We start from the raw sequence: 20,071 nt of genomic DNA, 5'->3' as shown, positions 1-20,071 counted from the left end.
CGAGAGAGACGTTTCTCTGCCTTTCGCCACGTGAGAACTTTTTATGAACTCTGCCGCCTCCCACCCTTAGAAGGCAAAGCTTCTCACAGCAGAAGAGGTGAAGTCTGAGGAGAACAGATGGGGCCCTGAAGACGCCCAAGTAGGCATCCTGGGGCAACGGGAACTGGCTGCTGATGGAAGCAGAGCATCTGGAGCATGCAGATCTTGGCCAGATCCAGCAAAGCTCTGCTTGCGCTCTTAAAGGGAAGATCCCAGCAGGACTGGCTGGAGCTCTCTCTCCATGGCCAGCACACCCACCATGGTCCTGAGCCTTGGAAAATGAAGTGGAGAGTCTCCCACAGGGCCCATGGCTACACTGAAGTAGCCTTCCCCACTCCCCTGTCCCGCACACCCCAAAACCCAGGAGCCAAGTTGCCGAGGGCTCAGAGAGACGGTCCCAGCCCAGGTTTATTGGTCACCACGTGGGCATAACGCCCCATGTTTGCTACATCCACTTAGCTCTGTGTCAGAAGCATCCTCCATCCAGGCGTGGCAGCTCAAGACCAGGTCTCAGCCTGGAAGCGGTGAGCGCGTTCTAAGCTGGCCAGATACTCCTCAGCTTGCAGAGCGGAGAGGCCTCCTTCTGACTGGAACACAAACTTCAGGGCCTCTGTCACTGCCTCCGGCATTTGCTTGGAGTTTCTGGAACACAGAAACATCTGCAGCTGGCTTATACCAAGTTAGATCTTTGCTCCATGTAGCCCAGTACGATCTATTCTACACCAACTGGCAGCAATGGCTCTCTGGGGTTTCAGGCAGGAATTTTTCTAGCCCTATCTGGAGATGCTGCTGAGGATCGAACCAGGGGCCTTCTGTGTGCAAAGCAGGGGCTCCACCACGGAGCTACGGAATAGAGGAGGCTAAGCGAGCGCAGGGGGACGGGACTGAAACTGAACCATCCGGCTATTATCGGGGTCTTGCTGTGCCTGACTAGGCCGAGGCAGCAGTAGAGGGTGTTGAAGGGAGTGAGGGAAGGAAGGGGGTGGGGTGGGGACATTTAGACATCAGGCTTAGTAAAGTTTTTTCTGGCACTTGAGATTTTCTCTTCTGTTGTTTTGGACATAATTGGTGCCGTTCCCTCTTTACGCTTCTCTCTCTCTCTCTCACACACACACACACAGATTAACCTAACAGGGCTGCTGTGAGGATGAAATGCCAAAGGGGAGAACCCCTTCGAGGAAGGGCAGATTAAAACTATAAAAGATATACATGTCTCTGTGAGTGGGATGGAAATTTAAGGCATGTAATTATAACTTTGACTCAACTGAAAATATGAAAAAGCTATGTGTGAAGTGCTTGCCAATCATCCCAGTGCCTTTGTGCTCATTGGCCAGCACATGTGAAAGGTGGGAATCATAGAACAGTAGGGTTGGAAGGGGCCTACAAGGCCATCGAGTCCAACCCCTGCTCAGTGCAGGAATCCAAGACAGAGCATCTCTGGCAGATGGCTGTCCAGCCTCGTCTCGAACGCCTCCAGTGTGGGAGAGCCCACCACTGCCCTGGGTAATGGGTTCCATTGTCGTATTGCTCTAACAGGATGTTTCTCCTGATGTTCAGCCGGAATCTGGCTTCCTGTAACTTGAGCCCATGATTCCGTGTTCTGCACTCTGGGATGATCGAGAAGAGATCCTGGCCTTCCTCTGTGTGACAATCTTTCAAGAGTGCTATCCTATCTCCCCTAAGTCTTCTCCAGGCTAAACATGCCCAGTTCTTTCTGTCTCTCTTCATAGGGCTTTGTTTCCAGCCCCCTGATCATCCTTGTTAACCTCCTCTGAACCCTCTCCAGTTTGTCTGCATCCTTCTTAAAGTGCGGTGCCCAGAACTGGACACAGTACTCCAGATGAGGCCTAACCAGTGCTGAGTAGAGGGGAACTAGTACTTCCCAGGATTTGGAAGCTATGCTTCTTTTAATGCAGCCCAAAAGAGCATTTGCCTTTTTTGCAGCCACATCCCATTGTTGGCTCATATTCAGCTTGTGATCAACAACAATGCCAAGATCCTTCTCGCTTGTAGTGTTGTTGAGCCATGTATCCCCCATCTTGTAACTATACCTTTGGTTTCTTTTTCCTAGGTGCAGAACTTGGCATGTATCCCTATTAAATGTCATTCTGCTGTTTTCTGCCCAGCGCTCCAGTCTATCCAGATCACTTTGAATTTTGTTTCTGTCTTCCAAAGTATTAGCTATTCTGCCCAATTCTGTGTCATCTGCAAATCTGATCAGCATCCCCTGCACCTCCTCCTCCAAGTAATTAATAAAAATGTTGAAGAGCACTGGGCCCAGGACTGAGCCCTGCGGTACCCCGCTCGTTACCTCTCCCCAGTTTGAGAATGTCCCATTGTCCTGAACTCCCTTCACTTCTATCTCTGTAACTAAAAGGGGCTAGAAACTTACTTTTAAAAAAAGGAGAAAGAAAAATAAATTCAGGGAAATGTCTTGAACATGTCCCTTTTTTATTTTGACCTCAGCTCCACCTCTATTTTGGCATGATTGTTGAAGTTGCTTATATTGTTCTGTTCTTTTTAAAAGCAATTTTTTAATTCCTTGGAGGCCTTTGCAGAGCTGCCATCTGGGCTGACAACACCCACTTGCTTCCTGGAGCCTTGCTGGTGCTTCCAGGAATGTGGATGAACTGGTTTTACCCAGAGAACCGGCCTCACACCATGGTCCCCACCCGAGGCAGGAAGATGAATGAGGCAGGAAGATGAATCGAGACTTCTCCCAAGGGTCAGAAAGGCTGGATAGGACACGCCTGCTGCCTTGGAGGAGGCCACATGCTCCAGGGCCCAGGAAGCACAGGCGTCTCTCCGAGGGGAGCCCCGCCACGGGCGCCATTCCGAAACAAGGAGCCACAGGCGAAGGGTCTGAGGCCAGGACAGACAAAGAAACAAAGGGTCTGGGGCAGGGCCGAGCAACAGCTGTGGCCTCCAGAGGTTTTGGCCTACAACTCCCATCAGGCCTAGCCAGCGAGGGTTGATGGGAGTTGTAGGCCGAAACATATGGAGGGCCACAAGATGTTGCCTAGCCCTAGCCCTGGCCAGACACGCAGATGTACTATGCTGAAGCACACAAGAACGCGCCCGGTGTGGCCCATGCCAGCTGCTCCAGAATTGTTGCCTTCCAGCGTCATGAGATGTTGAGGACTTGCTGGGTCCCCCTGCCCCTGGAAAGTATGCGGGACCGAAATGGTAATGCGCCAACTGAGAGCGGCCTCCGGAGCAGGAGGGGCTGCTTGACTCTGCTATGGTCCATGCAGTGAGCCAGGGAGACAGGGCAGCCCTGGGGAAACCCTGGGCGGGAAGCAGCTGTCTCAGGCCCCAGAGAATCCCAGAGGGTTTTCACCCAGGCACAGCCAACGTGGTGGACTGTAGGGGAGCAGATGCCCCCAAGCCTGCTTGGCCTGGGGGCCTCAATCCGGTCAGCTGCCAAGGCCCAGGGCAGGCTGGGAGACCCGCTCCACTTGCGGAGACAGGGGAAGGTCTTGCGTCTCGGCACTCACCCGGCCAGGTAGATGTGGGCACCCCGTCTCAACAGGTCCCAGACAAGCTGCTGCTGCTCTCTCATCCGGTGCTGGACATAAACCTTCTCCTCCTGTGGGAGACACCACCAAGGAGTTCCTGGAAGTTCACATACCCTTGCTTAATCTGGTCCTGGGTTTGACAGCAGGACTGTGGCCACACCGAGGACACCGAGAGGGCTGCCAGCACCCCACCCCCATATGCCAGAAACCATGCAGCCCAGGCCCGCAGCTTCAGAAGAGGAGCCCTGCAGCTGGACCAAAGTCCGCCCATCTCGCCCAGCACCACCCTGTTGCTCACAGTGGCCAACATCGCCCTGCCTGGATGTTGCTGTCCAGCCAACCAGCTCCTGCTACCCAGCGGTAGACTGCCATGGAACATGGCGCTCCCAGGGAGCTAGCAGCCATTGTTGGTGAAGAGGCTGCTCCCTTTCCTCTCCTCCAGTAACATGTCTAGTCCCCTTTGAAAAGCCACCTCTCTCAGCCAGTGGCCATCACCCATCCTGTGGCAGGGAGCTCCATGGAGAAGGCTTTCCTTTGGTTTGCCCTCAATCTCCTGCCCATCAATTTCTCTCCACACCATGCATCATTTTGTAAACCTCCATTAAATCTCACCCTGTTATGGTTTTTCTAAACCCCAAATGCTTCAGCCTTTCCAAGGGGGGTTGCTGTGCCCCCTCCCCCATTTGAGTTGCTGTTTTCTGCACCTTTCCCCACCTGAACCACTCACGATCTTCCAGATGCCCTTTGGTCACAGATCTGCGTAAGGCCACGAGAAGACTGGCACGTTGCTGGCCAGGGCCATGTATGCGGGCGGAGGCAGGCAGGCAGGCAGGCAGGGACAGTGACTGGAGTTTGCCTGCCCGGTTCTGCCCCGTAGAAGGATCCTCCCCATCCGCTTGCCCCCTGGGGGACAAAAGGGGCGAGCAGAAGGGTGATGTCTGGGGCACTGAGTCACTCCATGAGGGGGCTGGCCCTCGCCCCTTTGCCTCACATCCAATCAGCTCCTCCCCGCCCCATCCATGAGCTGACGACCAGGTGTATATATCCCACCCTTCTTTACGGAAGAAATTCAAAATTGGCACCAAGAAACGCTACGTCGCACCACAGGCACAAACGATGCAGCTATGTGGCTAGAATTGGAACTTGGAAACCCGGGGCTGCGGTCACACCCTCCCTCAAGCCACTCCATTCCACCACCACCCCATCTTTTGTCCCTCCCCCCGGATTATTCTAAGGTTTCCATACACATTTGCAACCCATCCTGCAGGTCTCCTGAGCCTGCTGCCACCTCCCCTCTGGTGTGTGGGTGGAACTTGACTACATAAAGGACAAGCACTCGGAAAACAAGCTGGCTATTCAGATATGTTAAAGAGAAGAGCCTGTGGCTGGAGCGTTGGACTGGGGTTGGGGAGACCCGGGTTCTAGTCCCCACTCAGCCATGAAGCTCCCTGGGTGACTCTCTGACTCTCAGCCTAACTGACCTCACAGGGTTGTTGTGAGAATAGAAAGGGAGAGGAGAGGAGGATCATGTGAGCTGCCTTGGGTTCCTTGCAAGAGGGGAAAAAAGGCGGGATATAATCGTAATAAATAAATCAATAACATATTATGATGCGCATATCTGCATACTTTATTCTACACCTGCAGCGATGGGGAGTGGGGCACACTGTTGGCTTTGAAGCTTCACCAAGCATTTCCTACACACTTTCAAGCATATTTTTGTGATGAGGACTAGGAACTTGCATTTTTAAATGGAAGCAGATTCTCAGATAGTGGCTGAATTCTACACAAGACCCAAATCCCTTGCTTACATACTGTAATCACAGACCCAGGGGCATACAGAGCCTAAGTGTGACACACTGGGAACAGAGGGTGGACCCAGCTCCTGAGGGTGGAAACACCCCCAATCCGAGTGCTAGGTGGGTCCCTGGTCTATCTGCGTGACAGATGAAAGCGGTGCTCGCTCTGCACTTTATTAAGCACAATCTTCTTTGGAAGCCTGCAAGCATGATATATTTCAATAAGGTTTAATTTCATGATTATGGTCCCTGACCCATAATCAGCCTTTCAGGAGAAGCACAGATTGTGGTAGGGGAGGCAGAGTTAAGGTTTCTAAGAATCACATATTTCATAAACACCCACACACAAGTTCCTAGCCCCTGTTACTGAGAAGATACGTTTGGTGGGGGGTAGGGAATCTGCCTAACAAAGATCTCCAGTGGCAAGGAAGGGATCGTGGCCCTCCCCATGAATTGCAAAACCAGAAGCAACTACTGTAGAATGAAACTCTGCAGGAGACGTTCAGCATACACTGATCTTTCTTTGCACAGAAATATAGATATGCCTGGCTGTGACGTTTTAATTTCTTTTTCTGCTTTGCAAAACATACACATGCTAGGAGCACTGAAAGGTTGAAAAAAAACAAGGAGGATACATCCAAAGTGTTGATGAGAGGGGTAGTTGGAACACACCTTATTTTTCCAGGGAGACATAGCTCCAGCTGCACATGCACACAGACGTGCTCCCCAGAAGTCAGGGAAGGGAGGAGAAAGGAATCTGAAGGATTCACAGAGTAAGGATGATTACTCAGGTGAGCCCAGTGCACGCTCACAGCAGCTGTGCGCTCCTGAGGCAGCCAAGCCAGCCGGAAGGCGGGGGTGAACTTGAGGCCGTGCTCCCATTGCTTTCTTCCTCGTGCTCTTCCTCTGATGCATCTTCCTGCCTGTTTGTCAGAGCTGAACTGCTCATTCAGAAGAAGCATGTGGTACAGCCCCTTCCTGGGAGTGCACCACGTCAAAATACAGGTGCTGGGGAAATCACATGCTTGAATGCTCCTCCAAGTTTTGAGAGACTTCCCGCAGATAGAAAACTAGCAGGTCAGGGAGGGAGATGGGCTAGGAGCCTTTCTCCAACAGGTTCTAACTTTCCACACCAAGAGAATTTATACAGCTGGAGGAATCATTCGAGCTGTGCAGTCCCCCCACCTGCTTTCTGAAGTAGGGCAGTCCCAAGACGAGCACGCCAGGAGACACTTCTGACCGGCCCCAAGAGCCGCAGACAGGGAGAGGCTGGCGCAGGCAACTGCCATGGACCAGGCCAGACTGGTTCTCCTGGCTCCCCAGGGGCTTGGGCAGAGAAAGAGAGAGGGTGGGGCGTCTCCCCTGTCACCTGCCAATGGGGATCTTTTAATCGGAGATGCTGCTTCCAGGGATTGAACCAGGGGCCTTCTGCATGCAAAGCAGGGGCTCTGCACCTGAGCTACAGTCCCTATGTATCATGATGGGCAGCGCCTGACCCAGCCAGGGACCCAAACTGGGCATCTTTGCTGGAATAACCAGGCCCGTATTTACTTGGTGCTAAAATAAAAGTAAAATGTGAAAACTGTGTTAAGTTAATCCACATTCTGCACCAAGAACAGTTCAGTTCTGGATTTTGAATAAATTATGCAGATTTCTCTAACTTTTCTTAGATCGCATAATTGATTGGGTGGCATTCCCCCCCCCCCATTTTGCCTCATCCGTTTGCTAGCCAAAGGACAGGAGCTATGCAGGGTGACAATCAGTAGAAATGGTGATCAGTAGAAACCACAACTCCTCTGAATGACACTGAGATTTCGCCCACATGTTTCCAAGCCCATCTTCATATCCACGAGGACTAGAAACTTGCTTCCGAAAAAGAAAGCAAGATGTTTTCAGGGAAGCTGGATTCCACAGCCAGCACCACTTTCTGTAGCTTTTCTGTCCTCCCGTGCAAACACAGCATACAGCACAGCTCCGAACAGACCTCTCAAAGCGAGAACTGGAGGGCCCCGAGCCAGGGAAAGGGCAGGGGGTGGAGCCTGGTCTCCTCCAGCAGGAAACCATAACCAGTTTGGCCAAACATGCTCACACTCCCAAGGTCAGGCAAAGCACCGGATTGTCCCAGGCAAACAGGCGGGCCCGGCTGTGCAAGTGAGAGAGAAGCACTGGGAGAGCAAGGTGGGGCCACTGCAGATGCAGCCAAGCCCCAGGGCCACCATGGCTCCCGATTATGAACTTCTGGCTGCCTCCTTTGGACCGAGGGATCGTGGTGCCTGTTCAGATCCAGCTCCCGCCTAGTTACGCTTGGGAGGGGGCGGGCTGGGAAGGCCTGTAGCTGGTGCCAGAGTGACCAAAGCTGGAACCGCTCCTTGTTCAAATGTCTCAGCGGGGGGCTCTGTGGCGTCTGCCCTTTGCTGGCACACAGTGGACTGATTAAATTAGTCGGTTCTCCTGATAAAGCCAGGCCTGGCTTAAGTATCAGCAGCTTGGACCTTTGCCCCTGGCCTGTTTGCAGAACGGCAGGCTCCATCTGCCCACAGCACTGCCTGTTGGCACTCTAGCAACTGACCTCGGGAATCCTGGGTTGAAGAACACATGGCAGCCCACAGCCCCCCAAAACTCTGGACCCCTGAACTCACCTGATCCCGGGAAAAGGCTACGAAGAGCGTTAGGAATCCCCTTTTAACAAGTTCCTCCCATTCTGCCTGGAAGTAAAAATCTTTGGCTTTCTGTCGGCAGCCGAAGAAGAGACAGTTTCCTGCAAAGAGGTGGGACATGGTGACAATAGGGACTGTTTTAACAATTAGAGTGACGATCTTTTTCAGGCACGTCAAGTCAACTACAGCTCCAGCTGTAGTTGCCATTCAATGGCAGGGCTGCAATTTAAGGGCATACCAGTTTATTTCTTTAAAGCGATTTTGAGTCTGGTGTGCTACTGTATGGAGCTATTTCCCACATTATGTAAAGCGAACACGGGGCTCAAATTGAGTGTTATGCTCAACGGGAAAGTACAGCTAACCCCAGCTTTCCGATGATGGCACCTGTGCTAGACATTTGGGCCATGTTTCCCCAACAACAGAAGAAGCGAATGGAGGAGTACCGGATTTTTTTAAAAGGAATCAGCTTTGCTGCGCTTTGGTCCATGCAGGGCTCCACAATCAAGTGCTCCGCACTAGTAAAAATCACTTCACAGAACATGCTTCCTGGTGGGGGTTGGAGTGAACGTCATCTGACTGGCAACGGCTGCTCAACAAATAAGAGAGGCCCCCCGCCCCCCTCCTTTCCCTTGAAAGTCCAGATGCACCTGCATTTCAGGAGAAAGCCTCACTGACCACAATGGGAGTTACTTGTGAGTAGACACACATATGCTTGTGCTGGGAAAGAGAGGTGGGGGGAGAGAACACAATGACGGGAAACCAGCCCCATTTTAACCCGCAGGATCTCTATAATGATGAGCTGAAGTAGTTACTTCCTAAGGCAATAAACCAAACAAAGGAGAATCGGAGCCTCACCGCACTTAAGGAACTGGGCTTTAAACTGTGCGATGCCGATTGAAGGGGATCTCTGTAAGTTCTGATGAGGGCACTCAGATGACAAGCCTCATTCAGCACAAGGGGAGTTACTTCTGAGGAGACACTAATGGGTTTGTGCAGGGATGGGGAGAGCCAGTGTGGTGTAGTGGCAAGAGTGTTGGACTAGGAGCTGGGAGATCCGGGTTCTAGTCCCCACTCGGCCATGGAAGCTCACTGGGTGACTTTGGGCCAGTCACAGACTCTCAGCCCAACCCACCTCACAGGGTTGTTGTTGTGAGGATAAAATGGAGAGGAGAAGGATAATGTAAGCCGCCTTGGGTTCCTTGTAAGAGGAAAAAAGGTGGGGTATAAATGCAATCAATCAATCAATCGGGAAACACACAGGAAACACGGTGAAAGGCACAGCCCTGGGCAGGGCCAGCATACCCGAGGTCAATGAGGGGGTTGGGGCACACAGCAACTATACCAGGGAGAACCCGGCTTGAGGAAAAGAATCGGACCTTGAGCAGTCTCAGGAAATCCGGGTTTTCCCTGATCAGCTCGGGGATGGCTGCTAGATGGCCACAACATCATGTAACCCTAACGGCCTCAAGACGCAGTCAGAGCAAGTGGAAACATCCTCCCGCTTGCCACACTCACATTGCGTGTGCACACAAAAAACCCACGTAATTCGTGAAACAGCCCCTAGGGAAGGAAAAGAAAAAACGGGCCCTTTCCTATGAACAAAGAGTGGGGGGTTGCGTTGATTAAATTGTACATGATCGGATATTTGGTAATATTCAGGGCATGGTATAAATCAAGACCATCAAGATGTAGTCCAATTTATGATTGTGGCAGCAAAACTCCATAGAACTGGATGGTGGAAAGACCCAAATTTACCAAGCATGTAGATGAGGAAACTACAGGAGGCTGCAGTAAGGAAGACAGTAACAAGTTACATGAAATTAAGGGCGCAACTCTATGCATGTTTAGACAGAAAAAAGTCCGACAACTCCCAGCATTCTGCATTGCATAGTGTCCCAAGGTATGCAAATGTACAGTGAGGACACTCTTTTCAGAAGAAATGGCTGCTGACAACCTGCTTGGCACTTGAGTATGATGGGCCACTCCCATGAGCACTTGGCAACGGTCGGCACTTTCACTTTAAGAGAACAGAGCAGGTCTGGGGTCTGAAGTCACAACAGGATGATTAGCCAAGTGGTCTCACCAGGAAGGAAGCAGTATTAAGTCACAGACGTAGGTCTAAAATTAGCAGAGCTGCATGATCAAAACAGCACTTGATTAAGCGTCCCATGACTGACTCGACACAATCATTAGGTTGCAGATATGTATGCATATTTCAGGCACTGAGTGATTTCCTCCCATGTGTGACTCAATCATCAATAGGAAATTTCCCAATGTTTGAGCCTCACACTTCTATGGCACAGCATTGCCTTAACTGGATTGGGCCCATCCAAGCTAGCCTTTTGGGCCCTTCGATGGCTCAAGTAACAAGCCATCGCGGTCTTTTGCTGGTGGTCTGAAACCAGAATTGGCTCTCCCTGAGAGTCCTCCCCTGTGCTTTTTTTAAACTGTCATTTTCAGACTGTATTGTCCCTTCCTAGTCTTTGCTTAAGGAAATCAACCCTGAGTGCTCATTGGATGGACAGATACTGAAGCTGAAGCTCAAGTATTTTGGCCACCTAATGCGAAGAGAAAACTCCCTGGAAAAGACCCTGATGCTGGGAAAGACTGAAGGCAAAAGGAGAAGGGGACGGCAGAGGATGAGATGGCTAGATAGCATCACTGATGCAATGAATATGGACTTGAGCACGCTCCGGGAGACAGCGCAGGACAGGAAGGCCTGGTGTGCTACGGTTCATGGGGTCATGAAGAGTCGGACACGACTGAACGACTGAACAACAACAAAAGTCTTTGCTTGATCCCTAAAAGAAACCTGGGCTTCAAGTCCTCAGTTTCACTGGCTGGTCCCACTTGGCTGTGTAACTTACACGGCCCCAGGATCCCACAGAAGTTCCGCTCCACTGAACTCTCTTGGCTTCCTGGCCTTCCCATGCAGCAAGGAGACCGCACACGCTCCTGGCAGACGGCCTTCCAAGAGTCTGATGCTCCTGCTCTCTGGTCATGTGACAAGCCCAGTTCCCCCTGGCCACCTCCGTTGGCTCCCCCTCGCGCTGCTGAAATCACCTTACGTCATGGAAGGGCAGGGTGTCACCACTGAGCTGAGCCACTCATGTACCCCAGCACACTTGAGTCCGTCCGCCTACGCCCCCACTTTCGCTAAGGCAGTGCCCTGCCTGAAACCCCTTCCAAGGACCCCCTTTCCTCGCTGAAACCTCAGTAGCTTCACGGTGCCCAATTCATTGACAGGATGGATCTCATGCCATCCCAGGACAGGTATCTTTCAAAGCCCTCCCCTCTCTTCTGGAGGACTTCCAGTGACAAATCGTAGCCTCCTGCTCTGCACCCACTTTCCTATCCTGTGCTTGCATGAGTGTGGAACAAGCCCATCTGTTTTTGAACCAGTTTTGGATGGAAGCCCAACCGTTTTCACTGCTTGTTGTCCAGGGGGAGGAATCAGGCCAGGCGTCCTAATTTCAGAGCTCCTTGCTCCTTCTCTTCTTTGAAGAAGCTGGCTTGACACACAACGTGAGCGGGAGTCACCATGGCACCAGGTGTGCGGCACAGACGTCCTGAAGGAGCAGGGACTGCGCTCCAGGCCTGGCTGGGGTGGGGGGCGACATTAGTTATCGTTAACCCTCCCCCTGCACTCCCCTTCGGCCATGGTGACTGTGTGCAAGGACTAGCGGTGGCCCAGAGACCGATGCCTCAGACAAGCCTCCGCTGCTTCCTTCCTCCTCCTTGCTTCAGCAAGTCCACCCTTGAGCCTCCCCACACCCTGCAACATCAGAGCCCCAATTCTGGAACACTCAACAGTGGCCACAAGACTGGAAAAGGTCAGTTTACATTCCAATTCCAAAGAAGGGCAGTGCCAAAGAGTGTTCAAACTACCGCACAATTGCGCTCATTTCACATGCCAGCAAGGTGATGCTCAAAATCCTACAAGCTAGGCTTCAGCAGTATGCGAACCGAGAACTACTGGAAGTACAAGCTGGGTTTAGAAGAGGCAGAGGAACTAGAGATTAAATCGCCAACATTCGCTGCATCATGGAGAAAGCAAGAGAATTCCAGAAAAACGTCTATTTCTGCTTCATTGACTACGCTAAAGCCTTTGATTGTGTGGATCACAACAAACTGTGGCAAATTCTTAAAGTGATGGGAGTACCAGACCACCTTACCTGTCTCCGGAGAAACCTGTACGAGGGTCAAGAAGCAACAGTAAGAACCAGACATGGAAAAACCGAGTGGTTCAAAATTGGGAAAGGAGTACGACAAGGCTGCATATTGTCACCCTGCTTATTTAACTTATATGCAGAGTACATCATGAGAAATGCCGGGTTGGATGAATCAGAGGTCGGAATTAAGATTGCTGGGAGAATTATCAACAACCTCCGATATGCAGACGATACCAACCATCCTAATGGCAGAAAGCGAAGAGGATCTAAAGAGCCTCTTGTTGAGGGTGAAAGAGGAGAGTGCAAAAGCTGGTTTGAAACTCAACATTAAAAAAACGAAGATCATGGCATCTGGCCCCATCACTTCCTGGCATATAGAAGGGGAAGAAATGGAAGCAGTGACAGATTTTACTTTCTTGGGCTCCAAGATCACCGCAGACGGTGACTGTAGCCATGAAATTAAAAGACGCTTGCTCCTTGGGAGGAAAGCTATGGCAAACCTAGACAGCATAGTAAGAAGCAGAGACATCACCTTGCTGACAAAGGTCCGTCTAATCAAAGCTATGGTTTTCCCAGTAGTAATGTATGGCTGTGAGAGCTGGACTATAAGGAAGGCTGAGCGCCGAAGAATTGATGCTTTCGAACTGTGGTGCTGGAGAAGACTCTTACGAGTCCCCTGGACTGCAAGGAGGTCAAATCAGTCCATCCTAAAGGAAATCAACCCTGAGTGCTCATTGGAAGGACAGATAATGAAGCTGAAGCTCCAATATTTTGGCCACCTAATGCGAAGAGAAAACTCCCTGGAAAAGACCCTGATGCTGGGAAAGACTGAAGGCAAAAGGAGAAGGGGACGGCAGAGGATGAGATGGCTAGATAGCATCATGGATGCAATGAATATGAACTTGAGCATGCTCCGGGAGAGAGCGGAGGACAGGAAGGCCTGGCGTGCTATGGTCCATGGGGTCACGAAGAGTCGGACACGACTGAACGACTGAACAACAACAACAACCCTCCGCAACATCCTCAGAGCTGCCCAGCCCAGCCCAGCCCAGCCCAAGGTGACCTACGTAGGTGCGTGGCCCCGGCCCCCTTGCAGCGCAGACTTGGCTTACCCATCGAGCAGACTTTTAAGTCAACTTCCCCAACAGCTGAACCAGCGTGTTTTGCATTTGTTTACACTTGATTAATCTGCCATGTCTGTTTATAATCTAGGAACTGAATCTATTTTAGAACTTGTCTAAATGCCTTTTTCCAACCAGCTAATTCCCAAAGTATTGTATACTTTGGTTTGTGTGTGCTTAACTATTGCCAAAGTCAAAAGATCTCAGAACGCATGCAGATTTGTACACATGACCCGAGAGGACATCTGGTAACATGGTGTTCCTTTTATTATGTTCTGACAATGCTGAAGCAGTAAAATTTGGGTGGGGGTTGCAATAGTTTTGTTGGTTAAATATAAATAAAAATATGAAGTCTATTTTTACTAGAATAAAAAAAATCCTACCCCCTTATATGATCTTACAGCTCAAAAAGTCATGTATATTGACATTTTGACAATACGGAAATGTATTTCAATGTGATGTATTTCTTCTTCAATTGGCAGAAGATTTGACTAAAATCAGCTAAAAATCCTGTGATCAGTCAACAACCCAAACAGCAAGATTTTATGGCAGTGCCTTGCTAGCTGGGAAGCTGAGATCCAAGTCCCCCGACATCGGACTAGGCGTGCAAGTAGACACTGATAAACGCAGCTCACCCACACCACACCACACTTTTCTTGCTAAGTTTGTGTTCCCATTTTTCAAAGAGTGTTCCAATGAGCCCAAAATTCATCAACAGCACCACCTACTGAAAACTAAAGGGGAGGTCACACAACACACTTCAATGCCATTCAGTTAACTCTAATCTACTTTTGAATTAAGCCCACATCACCAGCTCTCCCCTGCCCCCGCCAGACCTTGAGAAGGGCACCTTTCCCCAAATAAGAGCATCACCTTTTTTGCCCTGGGCAACTCGCTCCTGTATCGCTGCTCGGAAAGGTGCCACGCCCGTGCCTGGGCCAATCAGGATCACAGGTGTGTGTGGTTCGGCTGGGAATTTCATCCCTCCGCTCCTCACCCAGAGAGGCACCCTCACGGCCTCTGGGAAAGAAAAAAAGGGCTCGCGTGAACGGCAGAAGTGCCAAGCAGCTGGGAGGGACACAGTCGTTTTGTTTCTCCGTCATCAGCTACTGGTCTTCGTGGGAGGAAGCAACATGCCCACGCTGTGTCTCATAATGGGACAGTTTTTAGTGCTCCAAATCTGGGTGGGTTTTTGAGTTAAAGAGGTCCAAACCTTCCTGTGACTGCTTGACAAAGTCTAAGAGGGTCCCCTGCTCCAGTCATCCTCTCCGCTCAACGGAGACCTGTTCTTGCATGTCTCTCTGGGGGTGGGGGGGCTTATGCCACATTTGCTCCCACCGCCCCCCCAGGCTCTTGCTCACAGTCCTTTCTTCATGACATTTATACTTGGCCTCTCCTCCAAGGAGCTCAAGGCAACGTCCATGGCTCTCTCCCTTCCTCCCTGGATATTATCATTACAACATCCCTGATGGGTAGGTCAGGCTGAAAGGGTGTGATGCACCACACACACAGAGAGGCAGAGAGCTGCATCCCCTGCCCCCCAGGAAGAAAATCATGGCAAGGGGGAGACCAACCTGGCCCCAGACACTGGCCAGAGAAGGAACAGCTGCAGGGAGCTTGTTTCACCCTTCCCTGGCAGAAGCAACCCCTATAAGCACTTTGAAATGGAACAACTGGTGCCCGAGTTTTGTTTTTTTTACTCCTCCCTCCCAATCCCTTTTCCTTCTGTGTGGTTTCTTTTAGACTGTAAGCAAAAAGGGAGGGATGGACTTATTACTGATCTTTGTAAAGCATAATGGGAGCCATTTTTGGCTGAACAGTGATGTTAAAATGCTGTAATTAAATAACAAATAATAAATAGTAAATATTAAACAGCAGCTCTGGAATGATGAGGGACAGAACTGAGGACAACGACAGCAAGGGGGCTGGATTATTCTGTCCCTCCAGCCCCAGTCTGCAAAGCAACAAAACCAGCTCCAGAAGAGTTGCCCCTTCCCCTTCCATCGAGCACCCCCAGTTTACCGTTCTGTGGATCAAGGGAGGCCAGCCACATGGAACAGAGACCACGCCGAGGCTTGCTAAGGCTGGTCTTGTAACGCACCACGGCCAGGAGGATTTCAATGTGGTCGGGGTGTGTCTGGGGGGTGGGAGAGAGAGAAGATGTGAGTGCGCGTGCACGCACGCACACACAGTTTATGGATGCAGGCTGGGAGGCCTCGAGCAGGGGCTCCCAGTGAGCCAGCAGGCAGGGAGGCATCTGGGAAGGGGCAGCAGCAGCTGCCCTCAGAACACCAGAAGCTGCTTTGTCCTGGGTCAGAGCACTGTCAACACTGACTGGCTCTGCGGGGTTCCAGGCAGGAATTTTTCCAGCGCTGCCTGCAGCTGCTGCCGGGGGCCAGTCCGGGGGCCTTCTGCATGCCAAGCAGGGGCTCTGCCACGGAGATGTGACCCCCTCCTGAAACCAGCCCCCAGGCAGAGGGGGACGGAGGGGCTCCCACCAAATGCCATGAAGCCACCCCTCAAGGTGCCACCCATCAGCCTTTGCCAGGCACAGGGGGCTTGCGCCATTGGTCTACAAGCGGGTGGAGCAGCACCCCCGCCGCATCGCAGCCCCACTGCCCACACGTGGCTTTCCCACAGCAGTGCCAGCAGCGAGGGCCTCACGCCACCCAGCTCTCGGCTCCACGGACTTGGAGTGGTGCTGGGCTAGCACCGCCTGCAGGACAGGTCAGGAAGCACAGCCAACGCCAGTGATGGGGGCAGGTTTCCCATCCCAGATAGTTAATTGCTGCTAATTTAGTCATCCAGCCTTCCCCAACCTGGTGTCCTCCAGATGTGCTGGACTGCAACTCCCATTGTCCCCCAGCATCTGGAGAGCTTCAGGATGGAAGGCTGCATCAGCTTCTGAACAGAACGAGAGTGCTGGCAGCCCCCCGCCCACATCCAACGGCTCAGAGCGTCACAGCCCTGCCTACAGCTGGCAGAAACAGGCTAATCATGCAGCAATTATTTGCATAATTCCAGCTGTAGAAATTGGGGAGGGGTTGTTCCTTGGCAAGCTAGAGAAGATGAAGTTTGCTCAACCTGAGTTGCAAGGCAACTCATCAGACCCAGTGCCCTCGCAGGACCTCATCTCCTCCTTCAGCACGAGCCAGATACACCTGCGGCCTGCTTGTGCTGCTTGTCTTCTGCACCCGCAATCACGTTACAAGGGGGTGGGGAGGGAGCCAGGAAGACTCACGGGGGAATCTTAGTGTGGCACAAGATGCTGAGCCCTGAAACAAGCCCTCACCCGGCCCGGCTGGGGCAAAGGCATCTGGCAGGAGTGCAGGGCGGCTCCAGGAGAGGCGTCAGCCTTGCCACACACAAATTTGGCCAAGGGCGGCTAAGGTCCCACTCTCATGCACTGCCAGAACACCTTCCCACCTTTACCTGCATCGAGGATGCGATGGAGAAAGCACGAGGCCTGATCCGTGGAATGAGGTCTAACAGATAATCACATGGGATGGCGTATGTCGTATGAGGGAAATCGCAGAGGACCTTGGAGAGAGAGGAGGAGGACAGGTTGGCCCAGAGCAGCCTTCTCCATCCCGGAGCCCTCCAGATGTGCTGGACTACAACTCCCATAATTCCCTATGCTGGCTGGGGTCGGTCCAGAGAACGTTTCCAAAACATAAAGAAAAGCAGTTTATCAGGTTTGTGGGGAGAGGGCTTGGCGAAAGTTTTAAAACCACCAAGTTTTCAAACGTTCTGTTCTTAGGAACATTCTCAACACAGACTTGTCTGCTGAGAAGCCTGCAAACGTTTGCCACTAAACCAGAGGCAAAATAAGAAAAATAGGCAAATCAGTTTCATTGGCATGATTGATGCAAATCACAGAATTTGGCTTTTCTGGATGTAGAATGGTATTTATTTATTGGCATCAATATCAGTCCTGCTGACATCAGCCCAACCAGCAAGTAGCCAGGTGAGGGGGACACCAACCAGAATGAGGCCTGGCCCTGCGTTACCTCGAGTGTGGTCCTGCGTGGCCGGTTGCAGTAAGTGTAGAGGTCTTCCTGGCCTTGGGCGGAGCTGAATTCCTGCAGCTTCTCTCGCTCCAGGTTGCTCAGAGAGAAATGGGACAGAAGCTCAAAGAAGGAGCGGCGGGGGACACAGGTGATGTCCAGGTACTGGCTGACCAGGTGATGGACAGTGCACGGCTGGGGAAGGAGGGCAGGAAGAGGAGTGCCTGCAAGGACCAGAGACCAATCTTATCTTATACATATAATTCAAAGTTGGGAGTGAGTTGGTCATCCTTTTCTGACTGCCTTCCTGTTGAGCAGTTCTCATAAAACATGCTTCATTGGAAAACTCTTAACACAGTTTTCTCTAGAATTCAAAGTCCAGAGTTTAGTTTTGTCCATATAGCTTTTTAAAAAAAGAATTAGGCTATCTTTGATAACAATGTACTATAATGTTTTATTTTAATATAAAACAATGGCAAGTATAAATAAACGAACATAATTAATTGCAAACTGGAGCAAAATGAAGTATGAACACAAAAAATGTCTCTGTGCACCTTTATGACACTGCCATCTGGGACGACGCGTCCATGTCTAAATGCTTTGCTACGGGCTGCGTGGACAGGCTGCGGGAGGAGCTCATGACCAACGGCGCCCCATGCAGTGGCAAGGCTGTTGCGTTTGGTGGTGAGTTTAGCCAGACCTTGCCTGTCGTCCCACACAGCGCCTGTGCAGCCATCATTGGCCGGTCAATCAAGAAATCCAGCGCCTGGAACAGTGTCGCCAAATTCCAGCTTCCACACGACATGCGCACCCTGGAGAGTGACTCTGGATTTGCTGCCCACCTTCTGACTGTTGCAATGGCGCAGCGGAAGAGTTCCCAGCCACTGGAGAAGCCGTGATCAAGATCCCAGACTCACGCGTTGCTAATGAGGACATTGTCACTGCTGTCTTTGGGACAGACTCCTGCGAGGCAGCGGCAGCGCTACCGCAGGCCAGATCGTTCTGAGTCCCAAGACAGAATGGAAGGCGAGGGAGGAGCCTATCTGAGCGCAGACGAAGTCACTGGCGATGAGGCCAGGCTCTGTGTGCAATACCCTTCGGAGCTCCCAAACCCTCTCAACCCTAGTGGTTTGCTGCCAAGCAACTGACTCTGAAGAAGGGTGCTGTGGTCATCCTGCTGAGGAACCTGGACATGACTCAGGGCCTTAACACTGGCACGAGTGTCCTCGTGCCTGCCATGCACAACCAATGTCTGAACCCTCACCGGACAGGCCAAGGGCCAGCAGAGCGTCCTGCTGAGGATCAGCCCAGCCCCTTCCGACTCCCCTCTCCCCCTCCATTCAAGCGCTGCCAGGTCCCCCTTTGTCTGGCCTTTGCCATTAGCATCAACAAGAGCCAGGGACAGACTGGGGACCAAGTTGGCAACTATGTGCCCGCACCTGTCTTCCGCCAATGGACACTCAGTGTTGCCAGGAGTTGCCCGCGCTCATTGGAAAGCCTCAATATTCAAGTGGCTGATGGACCAGAACAAGGACGTTACAGTGGCCGCCCTGGAGTTTATACCAGAAACATTGTATTTAAGGAAGTTTTGTAAAGATACAGGAATTAACACTTTGAATGTCTCAATAAACGCAGTTAGATCTTTCCTTAGATCTGATTTTTCTGTGTTCGCAAGTAACCAACTGATAAATACATAAATGAATAAGGCTGCACCCTTTAATTGATTAATCATTAATAGATCAAGGGCACAATCCTATGGGTGCTTAGACAGAAATAAGTCCTACAACTCCCAGCATTCCCCAGCCAATCATTCTGGCTGGGGAATGCTGGGAGTTGTAGGACTGTTTTCTATCTAAACACACATTGGATTGCACCCTAAAGCTCTTTTCTCGTCAACTAAAAAGAGCCAATGTGTTGTAGTGGTTGGACTGTTGGACTGGGACTTGGGAGAATCTGGGTTCATCTCTCCACTTGGCCATGAAACTCATTGGGTGACTTTGGGCTAATCCCTGCTCTCAGCCTGACCTACCTCACAGGGCTGTTGTAAGGATAAAAATGGGGAACAGGACCATGTAAGCTGCCTGGGGTTCTTTGCAAGATGAAAGAAAGGTGGAATAAAAATGTAATAAATAAATAAATAAATAAATAAGCACCTCTGGTTAAATCGGGCAACACGTTTTTAAAAGCAATGTTCATTTCATTCTCTAAAATACACATACTTCATAAAAACTGCTGATGGCAAGAGGCCCAGCGGGGAGCGCCTTTTCTGATGTGGCCTGGCTCCTACATATACAGACACCATGTTAAAATAAAGGAAGGGCATTTGGATAGTAATATTTATATTTTAAATTCAAAAATAAAGTTTAAAAAACTCAAAAGAAAGGAAGGGTGCTTCTTTCTTCAAAATGCTTCAGTTCTGTGCATATTTGCGCAGATTTAATGGATGAATTAACAACACTACAAGCGAGAAGGATCTTGGAATTGTTGTCGATCACAAGCTGAAGATGAGCCAACAATGGGATGCAGCTGCAAAAAAGGCAAATGCTCTTTTGGGCTGCATTAAGAGAAGCATAGCTTCCAAATCCCGGGAACTACTAGTTCCCCTCTACTCAGCACTGGTTAGGCCTCATCTGGAGTACTGTGTCCAGTTCTGGGCTCCGCACTTTAAGAAGGATGCAGACAAGCTGGAGAGGGTTCAGGGGAGGGCAACAGAGATGATCAGGGGACTGGAAACAGAGCCCGATGAGGAGAGACTGAAAGA

General features: G+C 51.0%; 1 protein-coding gene across 13 annotated transcripts in view; it reads right to left on the bottom strand.

Moving 5' to 3' along the window:
• Positions 1 to 429: 429 nt before the first annotated feature.
• Positions 430 to 20,071, bottom strand: part of NDOR1 (NADPH dependent diflavin oxidoreductase 1) — a 34,359-nt gene continuing 14,717 nt past the window's right edge. For 8 of the 13 annotated variants that reach the window (XM_084820565.1, XM_084820569.1, XM_084820563.1 and 5 more), the window contains 7 exons: positions 17,314 to 17,534; positions 16,736 to 16,843; positions 15,326 to 15,440; positions 14,177 to 14,323; positions 7,993 to 8,111; positions 3,537 to 3,628; positions 430 to 681 (listed from right to left, as the gene is read on the bottom strand). In XM_084820565.1, the coding sequence (XP_084676691.1) occupies positions 537 to 681; positions 3,537 to 3,628; positions 7,993 to 8,111; positions 14,177 to 14,323; positions 15,326 to 15,440; positions 16,736 to 16,843; positions 17,314 to 17,534 (947 nt within the window). In that variant the 3' untranslated portion in view covers positions 430 to 536. Of the gene's footprint in view, positions 682 to 3,536; positions 3,629 to 4,271; positions 4,461 to 5,164; positions 6,277 to 7,992; positions 8,112 to 14,176; positions 14,324 to 15,325; positions 15,441 to 16,735; positions 16,844 to 17,313; positions 17,535 to 20,071 lie in introns of those variants that run through there. The other 5 variants (XR_014785845.1, XR_014785846.1, XR_014785844.1 and 2 more) reach the window with 2 other exon arrangements.

This window comes from Heloderma suspectum, chromosome 14, assembly GCF_057233095.1.
Source record: "Heloderma suspectum isolate Gila_16-S chromosome 14, 16-S_ref, whole genome shotgun sequence".
Lineage (NCBI taxonomy): Eukaryota > Metazoa > Chordata > Lepidosauria > Squamata > Helodermatidae > Heloderma > Heloderma suspectum.
The sequence above is the reverse complement of the archived record's forward strand: the minus strand, read 5'-3'. Positions and strand labels throughout refer to the sequence as shown.